Here is a 17,957-nt window from a genome sequence, read left to right as displayed (position 1 = left end):
CCCCATCCCCATCCCCATCCCCATCCCCATCCCCATCCCCATCCCCACTGAACCACTGTTTGCATTCCCCGTCCCAAAACAGCACTCCAGGCACAGCCTTATTTTTCATCACTCTCATTCTTGCTGAGCCTGCTTACAGTGGGAGCACTTTCCCATATCCTGAAGCCATCCCCTAATTGCTCTCTCCTTGGCACACCCTTCCTCCCCTGAACATGGGCCCTGCGGCTTTTCCTCGTGTAGTGTTGCAAAAGTGCAGGTGGGTGCCCTGGAGGTGCGTGGAGACGAGTGTATTTACACCTGGGTTTACACATGGCAACATTTGCACACACGTGCATTTGCACAATGGTGGATCTGCCCACACCCGTTTGTTGTAAGGCCTTTCCCCCCCTGGTTCCCGGAGGAGCAGCAGTGGGGTGGGGGGCATCTGGGCTGCAGCTGCCGCACATCTGGCGCTGCTCCCTGGCCGCGGTGCAGCTCTGTCTGCAGCAGCGTTGGCTGCTCCTCATCAAAACGCTTCCTGAGGCGCTCCCCTCCTCGTCAGAAGGCCTCACCCCTCAGTGCTGCTTTGCTGACAGTTTTCAGGATGGAAAACATGACTCGTGCCAAAGACGGAGCCTTTTCCACCCGGTTTGAAACCCCTGTGCGAAAGGAAATGTTGATGCAAAAAGTGTTGGTTGGGTTTTGCCACTTCTTCCCAGCACCCATTGGCTGTGGTGTTGGCACTGGGGACAGGGACAGGGACACAGCCAAGGAACCAGCCTGGTTGGGTGAGACCTTGGAATCACGGAGTCATAGAACCATGGAGGTTTGCCCATCCCTGTTGTGGTTTCCCATCTCCATTGGTGTTTCCAGCCTTCCCCATCCTCACCGAGGTTCCCCATCCCTTTGGGGATTCCTGCCTTTCCCTATCCCCGTTGGTGTTCCCCATCCCTGCTGGGATTCCTGTTTTGCCCTGTCCCCACTGGGTTTCCCAGCACTCCCCTTCCCCATTGGGATTCCTGTAATTCCTCATCCCATTGGGGCAACCAGTCTCATTGGGATTTCTGCCTTTCCCCACTGGGGTTACCAGCATTCCCTATCCCCACTGGGGTTCCCCATCCCATTGGGGTCTGTACCACTGTGCTCCTTGGGCAGCCACGGGCACTCCCAGCCCAGTGGCTCCCTTTAGGTTAATGGATGTAATTATCCTGGGCTTAAATCTCTGTGTGACAGGAGAGGTCAATGTGGGCTGTGGGAGGGCAGCAGGCTCCTGGCAAGACGTTTCCTATGGCCATAAATCTCCCACCCCACAGTACAGAGCAGCATCAGGGTCGGGATGGGCAGCTCCATCCTCACTCCATGCCCATCCCTATCCCCATCCCTATCCCCATCCCATCCTCATCCTCATCCTCATCTTCATCCTCATGATCATCCTATCCCCATCCCCATCTATCCTGTCCCATCCCATCCCCATCCTTGTCCCCACCCCATCCCCACCCCTGTCCCAACCCTACCCCTTCCCCATCCCCATCCCATCCCCATCCCATCCCACTGACAGGTGCCAATTTGCAGGCAGCTCTCTGGGAGTTTGGGGATGGATTAATGCATCTTGCCGAGCGGGTGGGAGCCAAATTAAGCTGGTGACACATGGTCAGACGCTGACTCAGCCTTCGTCACGCTCTGGTGCAGCTGCAGCGTGTGGGGCTGTGGGCACCGGGCGTCCCCCGTGGGGTTTGTCAGCCCCAAAGCCTCCACAGCTCCCTGAGTGCTGAGCATCTCTGCAGCGTAGGGGAGGGGGGTGAAGGGGGGGGGGCACAGCTGTAGACCCTCAGAGTCCCGGTGGGGGTGGGTACCGTGCCATGCCCCTGTGCTGTGCAACTTCCTTGTGCCGTGTCACATCCCAGTGCTGTGCCGCATCCCGGTGCCACGCCACATCCCATTAACATGCCCTATCCCAGTGCCACGCCACGTCCCCACGGTGGAGGCTGAGGACATGGACCCCCACATCCCGTGCTGCCCCCGTGCCCATGGCTCCCGTGTGGTGTTTGTGCTGTGATCGCCCCGATAACCCCACGGGCGCTCCCCATTCCTTCCCCATCAATCATTAATGCCGGGCGGGTGCGGGGCAGAGGAGGAGGAGGAGGAGGAGGGCTGGAGGAAGGCTGCGGCTCCCAGCTTGTGGCAGAGGAATTAATTTTACGGTGATGGATGAGAGTGGGAGCGGATAATGCAGCCCCGGGTGGTCATTAAATGCTGCAAATGAGCACAAATCCCATCCCTGGCGCCCCAGGGTCAGAGCGCTTACACCGAGATCACCCAACCGTGCAACGAGGGGAGGCCAGGACCCCCCCATGCTCTGCTCCTGAGTCTCCATGGGGTGCATGGGGTCTTCATGGGGCACATGGGAGTCTCTCGGTCTCCATGGAATGCATGGGATCTTCATAGGGTACGTGGGGTCTTCATGGGGCACATGGGGGTCCCTGAGTCTCCACGGGGTGCATGGAATCTTCATGTATTTCATGGGGTTTCTATGGTGTGTACAGGCGTCCCTGGTTCTCCATGGAATGCATTGGGTTTCCATGGAACACATGGTGGTCCCTGGATCTCTATGGGGTACACGAGGCCTTCACGGGGCACACGGGCTCCCTGTATCCCCAGTGGATACCAGGACCCCTCGGTCTCTATGGGGTTCACGGGGTCTCCATGGGACACATGGGGTGGGAGCGCAGCCTGGAGCGGTGTGAAGCCCCCAAGCTGTGGCCCACCCTGGCCCCATCCAGATGTGCGGTGCGGCGGGCCAACATCTGGCAGGGCTGTGGCCCTGAACACAGGCAGCTCTGTCTGCTCCCAGCGACCCGCGCCCATGACCAACGCGGATAATCCCCAGCCCTGCCATTCCGTATGAATACGCAGCGAAGCGTTTGCAGCTGCTTCCGTGCTAGGCAGTGATTTCCTACTACAACCCTTTTCTAAAATTTATTTTGCTTTTCCAGGAATATTCCTGCTTCTTTTTCACATGGCTGAGGGACGAAACACCCTGTAGGGATGAGATGAATTTATTCAGTATTTGGCAGATGACAGAACATGGCTTCCAGTTCACAGGTTCTTACCAATGGCACTCCCATCCTCCCCACCACGCGCTCTGGGCACCGGTGCCGACTGAGCCACCAAACCCCATGGTGTGCACAAGAAATGAACCCCAAATTTGAAAGGAAAGATGCACACGTGCTGGAACCATGATGGCACAGCTCGCAGCTTGGAGAAAGCGTGGTCTGCAGTGTTCTTCCTGCAGGGGTTAAGGCGGTGATCGTGAAGGCAAGCAGAAGGTTTGCAATGTTCCCAGTTAAGCACAAGCAAGCTGTAGGGTTTGCTTCCCAACATGGATGAGGGTTGGAAAAGCTGAGTCATTGCGTCCAGCTGTCACCCCAGCACCACCATGGCTGCCTACATAGCCACAGGATCATTGCGGTTGGGAAAGACCTCCACCATCACCGTGTCCAGCCGCCAACCCATCGCCACCGTGCCTGCTAACCACATCCCTAAACAGAATCACAGAATTACTCCGGTTGGAAAAGACCTCAAAGGTCACCAAATCCAACCCCAACCCGCCGCACCATGCACTGACCCCTATCCCCCAAAGTAAGAAGGGGAGGTCATGCAGTGAGCAACAATACAAAAAAAGGGTGCCCTGCGGATCCGTGCTTCATGAGCCGTGCACGCGCTGAGTCGGGTTCTCATCACTCCTCTCCCCTCCCTGACAGCTCGCTCACAATATTTACACTTGGCTCAGGCTGTGGCCACCACGTCTGTTTATTTCTGCTCTCCCAAAGGGCTGCAGGTACCCAACGAGCGCTCTCCGTGCCGCACTGGCTGCCGTTGGCTTCGGGCTTTATCGCTGCTTCCCATTCATCACCCCTGATAAATATTTATGGCTGCATTAGGGCACTCAGCTCCTTCCACTAAAAATAACATTCCAGAACACCGAGGGGAAAAAAAAAAACCCCGAAATGGTGTGATTGGAACTGATTGCAACGTTTCCTAAGCACCCAGACGGCGGTGAGCTCCCAGCCTCAGACTACACAACTCTGCTCTTTCTCTTAGTTTTAAACAAAACCCAGCTCTCCTCTCAAGAATGAACACAGAGATGCTGATGCCAACCCAAGCTACTCATCCCCGAATTCCCTGCCTGCAAGGGGACATTTGGTAACAGTTTAAAGAAGAGGCACTGGTCTGGGGTCCTCCCACTGCTTGTTCCTCCCTGACACGCCATCACTTACAGAGGACAGTGTAACATCAAACACAACAGCAACCCGACAGCGGAGCGGTGCTTCTAGGTGGGTCTGAACCGTCCACACTCACGAGTCCCCCCTGCTTTACACGCAAAGAGACCCCAATGGTGCAAACCTCATTTTTTGTCATGCACAGCAAAGGGCAGGAGCCAAGAGGAAACAGCCAGCATGAGATGCGATGGTGCCGCTGTTGGGTGGGAAATCCAACAGATCGGAATGCGTAGCGGGAGCGGGGAGTATTGCCTTTTTCTTGAACCTCCCGCAAATGGCAGAGTTCGATGGGGCACTGTCTGATTATCGTTAGTAAACACACTGAGGAAAACAGTACATGCAATGGCCTAAGAGGCAAATGCCCACGGGGAAACCCCTCGGTTGGCTGGGAGAATGCCGGCGCCGGTGGGAGGTCAGCGTCGATCACAGTCGCGCGATGGTGGTGGGTCGGCCGGAACGCGGCTCTCCCAGCGGCGCGGGGACGTCTTCGGTCACGAGCTCATCGAGAGCCCCCTGCGCCTGCACCATAGGAAACAGAGACTGAGCCCACAGCATTAAACCATGGAATCACAGAATCACGGAGTGGTTTGGGTTGGAGGGACCCGAAAGAAGAACACCCACAGAATGGGTTGGTTTGGAAGGGTCCCTAAAGACCATTCAGTTCCATTCTTCGCCCCTTCTGGAGGATAAAGAAGCCCTGAAAAAGTTTCTTGCCTTTATTGTCTCACTTTTCTCCATTTTCTGCTTCTCAGCATCACCCCTGGTGCTTCAGCCCCTGTTCCGTGGCAAGGGACAGCCTTGTCCCAGCTGCCCCCCATACAGCAAAGTGCAGAGCAGCCATTAGCGTCCAAGGGGCACAAAGGGACTGCCGTGCATAGACAGCACAAAGAGCTCCACACTGCCTACATCCCCTCTAATGGCATCATTTCACTCAAGATCTTCAGTTACCAGATTGTTTCCCAGCCGAGACAGGACTTGAATTTCTAATGTAAAAACTATCAGAGAAACTCTGAAGCTGCTTTCAGGTTATCTCTATCCATTACTAAAATGGCAGGGAGGCAGAAAGGGCAAAAGCTTTGTTTCTGTGCTTTGCAAATTACCTTCAGAGCGCAATGGTGCCAGTTTTATCATGCAGAATTGTGTTTTGCAGCAGTTGTGCCTAATTCTATTTGGCCAACATGGGCTGGATCCCAATGGACAATGTGAAGGTGGGATTCTTGTTCTGCTCTCTGGATTCTCATCAGTGTGCAAGCTTCCAGCACAATGGAAGAAGACCCAGGAATGGGATCCCCATCGACCTCTGCGAACCCACATTTGCGCCCACGCCGCGTGTTTTGGCTGCAGGAACCCTCCTCCTTCCCACTGCCAGCGCTCAGAGATCAGCACTGCGCATCAGGCAAATACTATGCAGAGTGGAAACCCAACCCGGTGCCCTCCTACGTTTTTCAGTGGGGAAGTGATAGGGATCTGCCCCAGGTGCCTCGGAGGCATTGTGAGCGCGAGGCTCAGCCTTTCTCCGCCGACACAGTCTCATGCTCCCCAGCACCTGTTTGTCTGTCCATCTGCTGTGCCTTATTATAACACACAGTGCCGGCTCTTTGAGGGTAGAGATTGTATTTTTAGTACATCTGGATAGCGTCCGTCGCAATAGACTCCGATTTCCTGGCGGAGGCCTCTCAGTGTAAAGGTAATGCTAATAAAAGAAAAGATAACGGCGGTAATTCTGCTTTCACTGAAGTTAATGATGCTTTCCCACTGTCTGTAGCAGGAGCTGAATTAGGTCATAACTAGGAAAACCCAGCATCCTTTGGAATAGGTGCAGAGTGGCGGGAGGGAAACTCTCCTCGTCTTGTACAGAAGCATAAAAGGAAGGAGAAAGCAGAAGGTTGGCAGAGAAATGTCCAGGCTCACCTGAATTGCTGTACAGCCTGTGGTCGTCCATCTAACCTGCAATACAGGAAGAAGATACATCCATCAAACAGGCAACTGTATTTCCTGTACAATGAATAATTGTTGAATCATAGAATTGAGAAGGTTGGAAAAGACATCCAACGTCATCCAGTCCAACCGTCCACCATCACCACCACCATGCCCACTAACCGTGTCCCTAAACAGAATCATAGAATCACTCAGGTTGGAAAAGATCTCTCAGATCCCAAGTCCAACCCCTACCCACCCCACCGTGCCCACTGCCCACGTCCCTCAGTGCCACATCCCCACGTTCCTTGAACACCTCCAGGGATGATGACCCCACCACCTCCTGGGCAGCTGTGCCACTGCATCACCACTCTTACTGAGAAGAAATTTTCCTAATACCCAACGCAGACCTCTTGTGGTGCTACTTGAAGCCATTGTCTCTTGTCCTAAACCCAACCTCTCCATCTCTCATTGCTCTACTGAGCAGCTCTTCATCTGCAAACAGCTCTGAAGGCACTGGGGTCAATCTCCAGCCCTCTGGAATACAGGAGAGGAGCCTCAGTTAAGCCCCTAAGCACGTTCCACACGGCAACCCAACAAATCCCAGAGAGGGACTCTCCACGGCCACCAGCACTTGGAGCCTGGAGGCGCCTCCACCACCTCCTGGGCTGCAGGAGGACTGCGCCTTCATTATCGATCATTCCTTGATTTCTTGGCCGGCTTTTCATCTCGCTATCTCTGCCACGTTAAAAAATCACTTAATTTCTGGCAGAGAGAATATTTACATTCCACACAATGGCTTTTGGGCCAAGTCCTGCTTTGGGTTATGTCTCCGTTCCCCAGTGCTGCAGTGAGTAATAGGATTTGTCCTACTATGCCTCCACCACACATCCCATCTCAAAACTCCCTTCCCCTTTTTTCCACATGCAAGATGCGATGCACGTTTGGGAAAAGAAGAAAAAAAAAAAGCAGAAGGGTCATCTGCTAAGCATCTCAGCTATTTAGCTTAAGAGGAATGTTCTAGGGCAGAGAGAGTCCTGTGATTTAGAGCCAACGCCATGCTGCTTTGAAAGCTGAGATCAGACTCGGTGCATTTCTTCACGCATGCTGACAATGCCGAACGCTGATGGACAAACCATCAGGAAGCTGAGCATTCCCAGGCACCTGAAAGCACTGGACTGGAAGATTCAGGAAAATGAGGAATTTTAGTGCGAAACGTGATCCCCTTTGCTTCTTCTCAGCCAGAAGGAAAATATGCATAGAACAACAGCAACAACAAAAAAAGGATAAAAAGTCCAACTTTGTCACTGCTGGAATAAGGCTTGGTTCAACGAGACAGAAAAACCTCTGGGGATGGTGGAGATGAAAGGGAGCCATGAGCAGCCCACATGGGATCATTGCCTGTGGGCGATGCTGAGCGCCCGTCCGGACAAGGTCGTATGAGGCGGTGCTGCGCCGCTACCCAGCCCACGTGTGGGGCTGCTGTTTTTGAATGTACTCATCCACAGCACAGCTCCTGCAGCACTTGGAGCAGTTCTTCCTCCTCCTCTTACACATTAAAAATATCTGTGTGGGGCTTTGTTAAAGAAAAATGTTCCCTAAAGCTGGATGCACGCTGCGGGAACAGCCGTGGTGGCACTCTGACACCGAAAGTCACAGAATCACACAGAATCACAGAATTGTAGGGGTTGGAAGGGACCTCCAGAGCTCATCGAGTCCAACCCCCTGCCAAAGCAGGTTCCCTACAGCAGGTCGCACAGGTCGGCATCCAGGCAGGTCTTGAACATCTCCAGAGAAGGAGACTCCACCACCTCCCTGGGCAGCCTGTTCCAGTGCTCCGTCACCTCACTGTAAAGAAGTTCTTGCGCACATTTGTGCAGAACTTCCTATGCTGCAGTTTCCAGCCGTTTCCCCTTGTCCTGTCTCCACTCACCACTGAAAACAGTCTGGCCTCGCCATTCTGCCCCCCACACCTTAGATATTTATAGACCTGGATCAGGTCCCCTCTCAGTCTTCTTTTCTCAAGTCCTCCTCGGGGAATCGGAATGGAGAAAGCAAGCCGACCCCTGGGGACGAGCAGATCTGAAAACGTGCGGCAGGAGGATCAGAACTAGAGAGTCTTCAAAGCTCCCTTCCAGCCCCAACCATCCTATGGCTCTATGATCTTTAAGGTCCCTTCCAACTCATTCTACGGCTCTGTGACCCTTCCAACCCAACCGTTCCATCATTCTGTGATTCACAGCTCAGAGACAGGATTTCTTCCCTTACCTTGATCCTTCCCGTTCTGCATTTTTTCCATTTCTTCTTCATCTTCTTCCTCTGCTTCAGGAAGAAGAAAAACATCACGCATGGATGAGACATGTACACGAGAGAACTGAGACATACGGAAACCACAAGTTTTAGGCTAAAATCAAATCTAACAAGTGGAAGTATTTCTATGGAACATGGAAATTGTTTATGGAAAAAGGAAATGGCTTTATGGAAGAAGGAAATGGTTTCATGTTGATCTGAGGTGGAAACCCTGAGGTCCCTTCCTGGAACTGCTGTTTGCCTGCTTGTGCTCTCAGGACCCTTGGGCCAGGCTGTGCCCAAGGCTGGATTTTTGCTCCATACCCATTGCACAGAGCCCTGTTTCAACTGAAGAGGATTTATGAAAAAGCTCATATTTATATTGCAGAGCATAGGAACAGAAGGCCACATTCTTCTGTAGATGGTGGCTTGCGTCTGTGTGCAGCATCTCCCTGAGCTCTAAGCAAACAGGTGACAGTTGTTACACGCAGTGCTATCACTCCTGCCCATTTCACATGCTGCTGAGTGCAAAGAGAGACAGAAAGCTCCACAATAAAGGGCAAAATTTGAAGACCTTCAGATCAAAGTGGATCATGACCTGCACACTGATATTTGCTTTACTTGCTAAACACTAGCAGGAGCATCAGCAGGAGCACCAGAACCTGTAAAGTCTCAAACCAGAGCCATACAGCATTCTATGGTTCTATTTAGGGACATGGGTTAGTGGGCTTGGTAGTGGATGCGCTGATGGTTGGACTTGATCACCTTGGAAGTCTTCTTCAAGCTCAGTGATTCTACGATTCCATTTAAGGACATGGTTTGGTGGTATGGTGGAGATAGATTGATGGCTGGGCTTGATGATCTTGGCTTTTCCAACCTTTGTGATTCTATGACTCTCTGATTCTATATCATCAAGCAAGGGCATGTAATTAATTTCCTTTTCGCTCCCTCATGCCACATCTGCTGCCAGCACTGCCATTGCTCAGCAGCTCGTGCCCTGCTCAGGAGATCTGACCTTCAGGAAAGCAGCATTTCCGAGTGGTGCCCAAGCCATGGGGAGCTCCTGCTATTGCACACATACAGATCAATAGCAGCAGGACACAGCATCTAGGTGTTAGTCTGCTGCTACAATCAGCAGCCAGGCTTCTATCTGCAGGATGTGACCTTAACCATTCTGTTGGTTAAGTGATAAAATCGATGCAAATCCTATTCGGATGGCATTTGGAGTTCTCAGCAAGGCTAGCCATAAAAAATGATTTTTCATTTTATTGTTGAAGAAATGAACGCGTAATCTCGCGTTACGCCTTAAATAGAGTTTTTATAAAAAATAAATCTAAAGACAAATCTCTCTCCTCTTACCTGAGTGCAGCTCCTTCACCAGCGATGACATCGTGTTGGTGATGGAGTCAGCGGCCACCAGCAGGTCGTTGCGCAGGTTCCTCCTTGTACCTGGGAGCAGAGCAAACACGCAGCAGGTAAAGCAGCTGCACACAGCCCTCCTGCCTCATGGATCCTGGCCCCATGGAGCTCAGCCCCGCAGAGCTCAGCTCCACAGACCACAGCTCCACCAGGGATCCCTGCTCAGGAGAGCAGTGGTGCTGCACCCAGCTGCATTGGAGGGCCCTGAGAAGAGATCTGGATTTGCTCTGGAATGCTCCCACTCTGCCTGGCTATTGTCTGCAAGCCTATCGTCTGACTGCTCATTAGCTCCTGCATTGCTTTTCTCCTCCATGAGGGCAGCACCCCTACGTCAGCTCAGGGTTTTTCTGCTCAAGATGCTTGAAGTTGAGTGCCTGTCTTCTTCCAGATATTTCCCATCTCATCAATCTCCCAAATGCTGCGATGGCTTCGACTCCTCTGAGCGATTCTGCCATTAGCTGCGGTGCTGTGGATTTGCCGCTAGGCTCTGTGCTGGCTACCAGCGTGGCCCATGAATACCAACATGGCCTGTGAATGTCTGCATGGCTCACAGATGTTAACATGGCCCATGGATGGATGTCAGCACAACCCATGGACTTCAACACGGCCCATGGATATCAACACACTTCATGGTTGGATGTCAACGCGACCCATGGATGGCTGTCAACACCACCCGTGGATATTAACATAAGCCATGGATGTCAGCATGGTCAGCACGTATCTTGGAGGCCATGAACATTCCATCAACACATCCCTGTCCTCTGGCTTGGGCACCAAGTGACCAGCACTGTGCCCATGGCGTGATGCTCTGGCAGCTACACAAACAAACAAACACTGACTTTAACGAGCTCATCTGGACGCCCACTGCCACTGGAGGCCCTTCTGGCTGGTGGCATTAAATTATTTTATTATGTGAACACACAGAAATTTTATCCTGCTTCCTGCGTTCTCCACTTGCTTAGAATTTGTCTGATTTTACATGATTGATATGAAATAGCACTAATTGTGCAGATTGCCTTCCCGGAAAGAGCATTCCCGGAAACTTATTACGGAGCCTGCTGACCATGTTCTCTTGCAAAAGGTTTACCAGCTGTTGGGCTTTATTCTAATGCTGTTTTCTCCCAGTGGCAAAGTGGAAGACCAAGAGGGCTCCGCTGAAGGAAATGTATCCCATTAGGGACCATAAGATTTGGTTCTGCAAACATTTCCTGCTGATTTCCCCTCTGCCATGGGGTGGGAGTGATGATGTTGGCAGTCCTGGGTATGGCAATGAAAAAGTGAGCAGGAATGAGACCTTCACCCACTTTTTCTCTTTTCTCTCATTTTAGAAGATATGGAAGAGTTCACAGAGATAATTTAAATGCTTTGGTAAAAAAAAATATTAAAAAAGTAAAACAAATGGAACCTTTCAGGAGGTTTTGTTCTGAAAGCGTTGCCTATGGATAATTTGCTCCTGTGAGCCACAACCACCACCACCATACTATTGGGATGTAGGTGCTACCCAAGCCCTTAGCACTACAACAGCCCTATACAATACCTGCCATGCATTGCATAGAGATACTAAGGTGTTAAAAACCTGGAAAAAAAGAATTTTTTTCTCTTTGGGCAATATTGACAGGACCTAGTGAAGACTGTGCTCCTCTAAAGCAGGAATGAGCCACGGTTCATTCCATGAGCTTGTCCCAGAGCCAGGAGTTGAAGCCTGCACACTGTGCAGAAGGAACATCGCTTCTTCTGTGTCTCCAAATGCAGATGGATAGAAAGCACATTTTGATGCCAAAGCACTACTGTAAAATAAAAAGAATCAAGTAGGGCAGTTACTGTACTACAACAATCTTGTGTTCATTACTCGTAGCTGCAGAAAGGAGATCATTTTGCCTCTTTGTGCTTTCCTCATTAAAAAACCAAAGGGGAAAATGATGAACCAGATACAGCAGATTTTCCCAGTGCCTGGTGGGACTCACAGCACCGCTGCGTGCAGCCTGGAGAATAGAAAGCTGATCTGCAGGGAAAGGACGGGCAGCTGTTGAAGGAGTGGGATGAGGCTCTTGACTCGTTGGGGGGATGAAGAGGAGGCGCCAGGGCCACCCACAGCAGCAGATGGAGCCGTGCCGCTGGTGTTTGGCACCGCGCCTCCTGGAACGAGGCTTCGTCTCTGGAAGCGCTTAGAGAGATCAGAGAATCATAGAATGGTTGGGTTGGAAGGGACCTTAAAGATCAGAGAACCATAGAATGGTTGGCTTGGAAGGGCTCTTTCAGCCCATCCAGTTCCCACTCCCTGCAGTGGGCTGGTTGCCACCGAGCACATCAGGCTGCCCAGGGCCTTGGCAGCTCCAGGGATGGGGCACCCACAGCTTCTCCAAGCTCGTTTCTGCTGGTGGGGTCAGAAAAAGGCATTTCCTTCTCCAAGATGAGTAGTGATGGGTTGATGGTTGGACTTGATGATTTTAGTGGTCTTTTCCAGTCTTAATGACTTTGTGATTCTATGAGCTCTAGATACTTTGCACTTCCATACTGGACTTCTTCCACCATATGACCTACTCACCAGCTGAAATTTTGGAGAACAACCAACAGAGCCTTTTCCTTTCACCAGGCACTGAGGGCTGAAGGCTTGCAGTCCTCACTTCAGCGTGCCGGGGATTCAACATCCATTAAGGTTGGAAAAGATCACTAAGATCACTAAGACCACCACGAACAGGAGAACATCTGTCTGACAGAATATCTGACATTAATATTCACCACCTCCCCTACTCAGCAAGAAATACGCTCATGAATGAGAAAATTCCACCTCCAGATAACGAAAGCATGAGATACAAGTTGTCATCTTTTATGGAACTGAATAGCTTGGCCTCTGGGAGACGCAGAGGGAGCTTGGAGAAGGCAGGACTGAAGAACTAACTCCCTCATTCACTGCAGTGTGATGGCTCCCTAAAGGTAGAAAACCTCTTCTTTGCCACTCTTCTTGGCATCAGACCCAAGTAATGCTTTTACTTGCCTTTTCCCAACATCCTGAGGGTGGAACCTCCATTTTTCTCCCTCTCTCCCCTGCGAGGAAGAGGCAGAGGTCTGGACTGAGTGCACAAGGTTTCTGTTTCATCTGGTTGTCTTCAAATCCTGAAGCACTTCTTGAGCCCCCAGTGACGTTTGCAATGCATGACTGCAGAAGTTTATTTTTTTTTTTAAACTAATAGCTGCTATGTATGAACTCACACTACCTACAGAAGCTGGGGAGTATAAATATCTATGTCAACTGCTGCCCTGGTGCTCCTCAAAGCACTCTAAGCTGAATTATTCAGAAAAGGACAGCTAACCCACTTGATCCAACCATTTTGGTTTTACCAAAGGATGGGGGGATGAGGTGTACATAGGGAAATGCAGTTGAAACTACCCAATAACCTCCTACTTCTTGTTGAATCACAGAATTATTTGAGATGGAAGGGACTTTGAGTTGGAAGATCACCCAGCCCAAATCCCCTGCAGTGAGCAGGGACATCTGCAGCTCAGTCATAGAATTATAAAATCACAGAATCCAATCATAGCATCACAGAATCGTTTGAGTTGGAAGGAACCTCTAAAAGTCATCTCATGAACAGGGACCCCTACAGCTCCACGAGGTTGCCCAGATCAGGTTGTGCCCATACAGATTGGCACCACTGAGCTTAGGCCAAAAACTGGTATTTTTTTTCAAACACAAGTGGTGTAACATCTAGAGAAGGTGCGAAGGAAGTAACAAGGAGCTGTGATCCTAGGCAAGAACAGCCCCATAACCAGAGAGTCAGCTAGGTTGGAAAGGACCTTCAAGTCCAGTATCATTTATACAAAGTATGTGTTCTGCTACTTTGCTATGATCCTCCCTTCTTTCCTTCCCTGTTGGCATTAGTCTGATAGTGACAGGACAAGGAGGGATGGCTTCAAACTGGAGGAGGAAAGACTGAAGCCAGGTGGTAGGGGGAAATTCTTTACCTAGAAGGCAGTGAGGCCCTGGCACAGAGGATCTGTGGATGCCCCATCCCTGCCAGTGCCCAAGGCCAGGCTGGATGGGGCTTTGGGCACCTGGTCAATGGATGTGTCCTCATGGCAATGGCTGGGTTGGGTGGATTTTGAAGTGCCTTCCAACCCAAACCACTCCATTCTAGGACTCTACAATTATCGGATAACATTCTAGGATGGGAGAACCCTTTAAAATGGAAAGAATAACAACATGCCGCAGTTCCTTTGGTCTGGAGCATAGCAAAGGGAGCCGGGCTGCCCCGTTCCCTGCTCCACGAGATGCTCACCTTGTGTGAAAGCTTCTTGCATGTCCCCGATGTCCTGGGGGCCGTGTGTTGGTGTGGAGCCAGCAGAGGTGGATCTGACGGGCATGGGCAGCGGGCGGCCGGCTCCGTGGGTGGGGGACGAGTGCGCCGAGCCCGCTGCTTGCGCCTGCACGGAGACACAGCGTGCACATCTTACACTTGTTTTGGGTCAGCGTCTACAAATAATGTCGTAAAGCATTGCAACCATGCTCTGCAACCTGCTCTGCACAGAGCTAACCGCTGCTGGACGTGAGGTTAGGAAACCAAAAGCTTAGCTTTGCAGCATCCAGGAAGCAAACAGCAAATGCACGATGAGGGGCTGAGCAAACCCACAAGTGCCATGCAGGAGATTTATTAATACTTGTTGCTAAAAAAAGGCATTTAGGAAAAAAAAAAAGACAACTTTTTCTGGTTGCTCTTTAACTATCCAGAGCTGCCCTCATCACCCCAGTGCTCTGCTATCCTACAACCCAGGCATTCTCTGCAGCAATTTCTATCTCAGCACACTCTACACCTTCTTGCTCAGTTCACGACCAGCTCTGCCATGCTTTGCTAGCCATGATTGACGACCTTAACCTGTATTTATATTCAAGCTGTGCTACCACGGATGAGGGGAAAACTACCCATAAAAAAAAAATCACATGAAAGCTGCACAACCCCTGACCAAACTCATTCTGTTTGTGCCATTCTGTTTGCTTCCCTTCCTCCGACCCGCGCATCCCTTGCTCCCTTTGACGTGCACCAGTTACCAGGGCAACCCTGCAACACCGCTGCACTGTGCCCAGCGCTCCGGGCACAAAAACCCAGCAGTGTGCAAAACTGTTGGTTTGAAACTGCACTGATAACACATGGAGTGAAAGAAGCGAGCGAAATATTCTCATGGTGCTGGCAGGGGAGATGGCTGCTGCAGGAGAGCAATGGTCTTGCAAAGATAAAATGGTTTGCAAATGAAACAAATACACAGGAAACATCATCAGCTCCATCGGGCAGATAAAGCCGTGCCTCTGCCCAAGCTGCCCACCAACTGCAGGGCCAGCTCCATGCATCTCCACATCTGGCCCGTGGCACTCCCCAGATGTGCGCTCACTGGGACTGCAATCATAGAATGATAGAATTGTTGGGTTGGAAGGGACTTTAAAGATCATAGAACCATAGAATGGTCGGGTTGGAAAGGGCCTCACATCCCCCCAGCCCCACTCCCAGCCATGGGCTGCTTGCTCCCCACTAGCTCAGAGCCTTGAGCAACGCCATGGAGGGGGCACCCATTGTTCACTGGGCTGCAACACCTGGGCATCACCTCGGAGCAAAGAATTTCCTCCTTACATCTAACCGAAATCTCCCCTGAAGGACCCCCCAAGCTCCATGCTCCAGCCCCAGTCCAGCCTCCAGCCCTGGTGACACCTGTATTCTACTGACACGTGCCTTTGAGACACGTCAACCAAATCCGCGTTCTTAGAATAAGCGCCCAAGGAACTGAAATTGTTTTTCTCAATCGCTGGGCACGCAGATGGGCTGTGCCAATTTGCATACGGCAACAAGTGGAGCAGAGGGGCTGGGAACGTCCCTCACTCTCACAGTGACGCAGTTCCTGGAAATCTGAGTGATTTTGAGAAAAGCTGGTGACGGCGTGCAGCCAACGTGGCATGGAGAGCAGCTTGGGGGCAGCACCGTGCTTCCTGCTGTGCAGCAGCTCCTGTTGATGTGACCTGCAGCACCTGTTGGCCAAAAGAGGATCTGAAAGCTCTGGGGAGCAAATCGCCTTCGTGGGGCAGTGAATCACTGAACTGTGGAATCACTGTGGGTGGAGAAGACCTCTAAGGTCCCCAAGTCCAACCCCAGCCCACCCCACCATGCCCACGTCCCTCAGTGCCACATCCCCACGGTTCTGGAACACCTCCAGGTTTGGTGACCCCACCACCTCCCTGGGCAGCTGTGCCACTGCAGCTCTGCTCTTTATGAGAAGAAATGTTTCCTAATGTCCAACCTGAAATTCTCTAATTCCAGACAAAATAAAAGTATTCAACATATCGATCTCACTCTTTTTGTACTTCATACAGCAAATGTAGTCTCATGCATGCTTGGGTGTTTCCACTCCTGTGGAAGAATTACGTGTGTGGAAAAGTGGTGCATGACCTTTAGGCAACATTTGTGATGCATAACCATACAGCAAAGAGAAAGGAGAACATGTGAGCTGTCTGTACGCTGCTGTTGTTTGCTAACCACGAGCATGATTTGGGAAAACCAGAAAGCAGCGATGGGACGTACAGCTTGGTGTCCTAGAAAGCAGATTATTGACTGAGAAAGCAAGAAAGACATCTGGTGCACGCAGACACACTGCGGAAGCGGAAGGGAAGAGCTGAGGAGTCCCCCCAGCACGGGCGGTCGTAATGTGAACCGCAGGTGCCGGGCTGGGCCCCATAGGAGGAAGCGGTGGGCGGACGCGTGGGCAGGGGACGGGGATGGAGGAGGCACGGACAGATAATGGATGAGCTCAGGAGCTGTTCCCGAGGCGGAATGGGAAAGCAATAAATCACTCCTACAGCCTTCCTCCTCCTCCAAAGGCTGAAGGAAGGAACAGGGTAGGTCGTAAATACTGAGCCGAGGCTGCTCTGAGGTTGTGGAAGTGAACCCAACGCAGGGCGCACAGCAATGTGTGCACAGGAAGCTCTGGCGTTTGTTGCAGAAGAACCGTGAACAGGCTTTTAAGTTCCTCTCTGATGCTGTTGGGTTACGGGAAGAAGAGTGCAACGTTAAGCATCCTGAAACACTTCTGTACACGGGATGCAGAAGATGGATTTCCATTGATAAAAACAGCCATGGAAAGCCCTGACCCAGCTCCTGAAATGTCTGAGAGCTGACTCGTATGTACTGGCCCCAGTTATCAAGACTTGCATGCGGCAGCTCTGAGGTTGAACCTGAAAAACCCTAAAAATCTCATGAAAAAAACAGCTCTAGGCTTTGCATCAGAACAAGAGGTGTGGGAAGAAGGGACGGTAACATCTCTCACTGAATGGAAAAGGGCCTCCGGAGGTGTCCGCTCCAAACCGCCGTACCCATCAACGCTTCTGCTTCCAGGGGAGCTGGGGTGGATGACCCCAGAAGGACCCACGTTTGTTTGTATGATTCTGTGATCCTACCGAGAAACTGAGAACATTCGCTTTGCAAGGAATTTACGTCGACTTTAATGTGCTTTATCGTCTCACATATCCCCGTGAATAGATTAAAATAAAAGAGATCTCGTGTACCTATAAAAAGCTAACATTTCCTTAGAGAAGCGATTTAGACAAGTAAACAACTCATCATGCCCCAAATAGCTAACTGCAGAAAACGCTGCAGAAATGGATCAGAAATGAAAAGAACGTAAATGCATGGCCTACAACACTCATTTTTTGTTCAGTATCTTCGCTGTAGGAAATTAAGGAAATCAGACAATGTCAAACGGCATCCGAGCAAAAGCAGGAATCTTCATTAGAAAGGGAAATGGGAACAGGCTTTTCATCTGCATATCATGCATGTTCGCTTTCTAACTTGCATTTTCTATAAAAGAGGGGAAATTTAGGATAGATGTTATAGGGAAATTCTTTACGCAGAGGGAGATGAGGCCCTGGCACTGCCCAGAGCTGTGGGTGCCCCATTCCTGGAGGTGCCTGAGGCAGTGGATGAGCCCTGAGCAGCCTGAGCTGCTGAGGAGCACCCAGCCCACAGCAGGGGTGGGGCTGGGGGAGCTGTAAGGTCCCTTCCAACCCAACCATTCCATGGCTCTATGATCTTTAAGTCC

At 51.2% G+C, this 17,957-nt stretch overlaps 1 protein-coding gene across 11 annotated transcripts in view; it reads right to left on the bottom strand.

Annotated features, from left to right (window-relative positions):
- Nucleotides 1-2,984: 2,984 nt before the first annotated feature.
- DTNB (dystrobrevin beta) overlaps nucleotides 2,985-17,957 on the bottom strand; it is a 141,129-nt gene continuing 126,156 nt past the window's right edge. For 6 of the 11 annotated variants that reach the window (XM_042809495.1, XM_042809504.1, XM_042809444.1 and 3 more), the window contains 3 exons: nucleotides 14,162-14,306; nucleotides 9,825-9,914; nucleotides 8,147-8,498 (listed from right to left, as the gene is read on the bottom strand). In XM_042809495.1, coding sequence (XP_042665429.1) covers nucleotides 8,413-8,498; nucleotides 9,825-9,914; nucleotides 14,162-14,306 — 321 coding nt within the window. In that variant the 3' untranslated portion in view covers nucleotides 8,147-8,412. Of the gene's footprint in view, nucleotides 6,207-8,146; nucleotides 8,499-9,824; nucleotides 9,915-14,161; nucleotides 14,307-15,383; nucleotides 15,895-17,957 lie in introns of those variants that run through there. The other 5 variants (XM_042809486.1, XM_042809477.1, XM_042809469.1 and 2 more) reach the window with 5 other exon arrangements.

Source organism: Centrocercus urophasianus, unplaced genomic scaffold (genome assembly GCF_019232065.1).
Source record: "Centrocercus urophasianus isolate 14NV4802_14NV808 unplaced genomic scaffold, USGS_Curo_1.0 seq_10, whole genome shotgun sequence".
Taxonomy (NCBI): domain Eukaryota; kingdom Metazoa; phylum Chordata; class Aves; order Galliformes; family Phasianidae; genus Centrocercus; species Centrocercus urophasianus.
The sequence above is the reverse complement of the archived record's forward strand: the minus strand, read 5'-3'. Positions and strand labels throughout refer to the sequence as shown.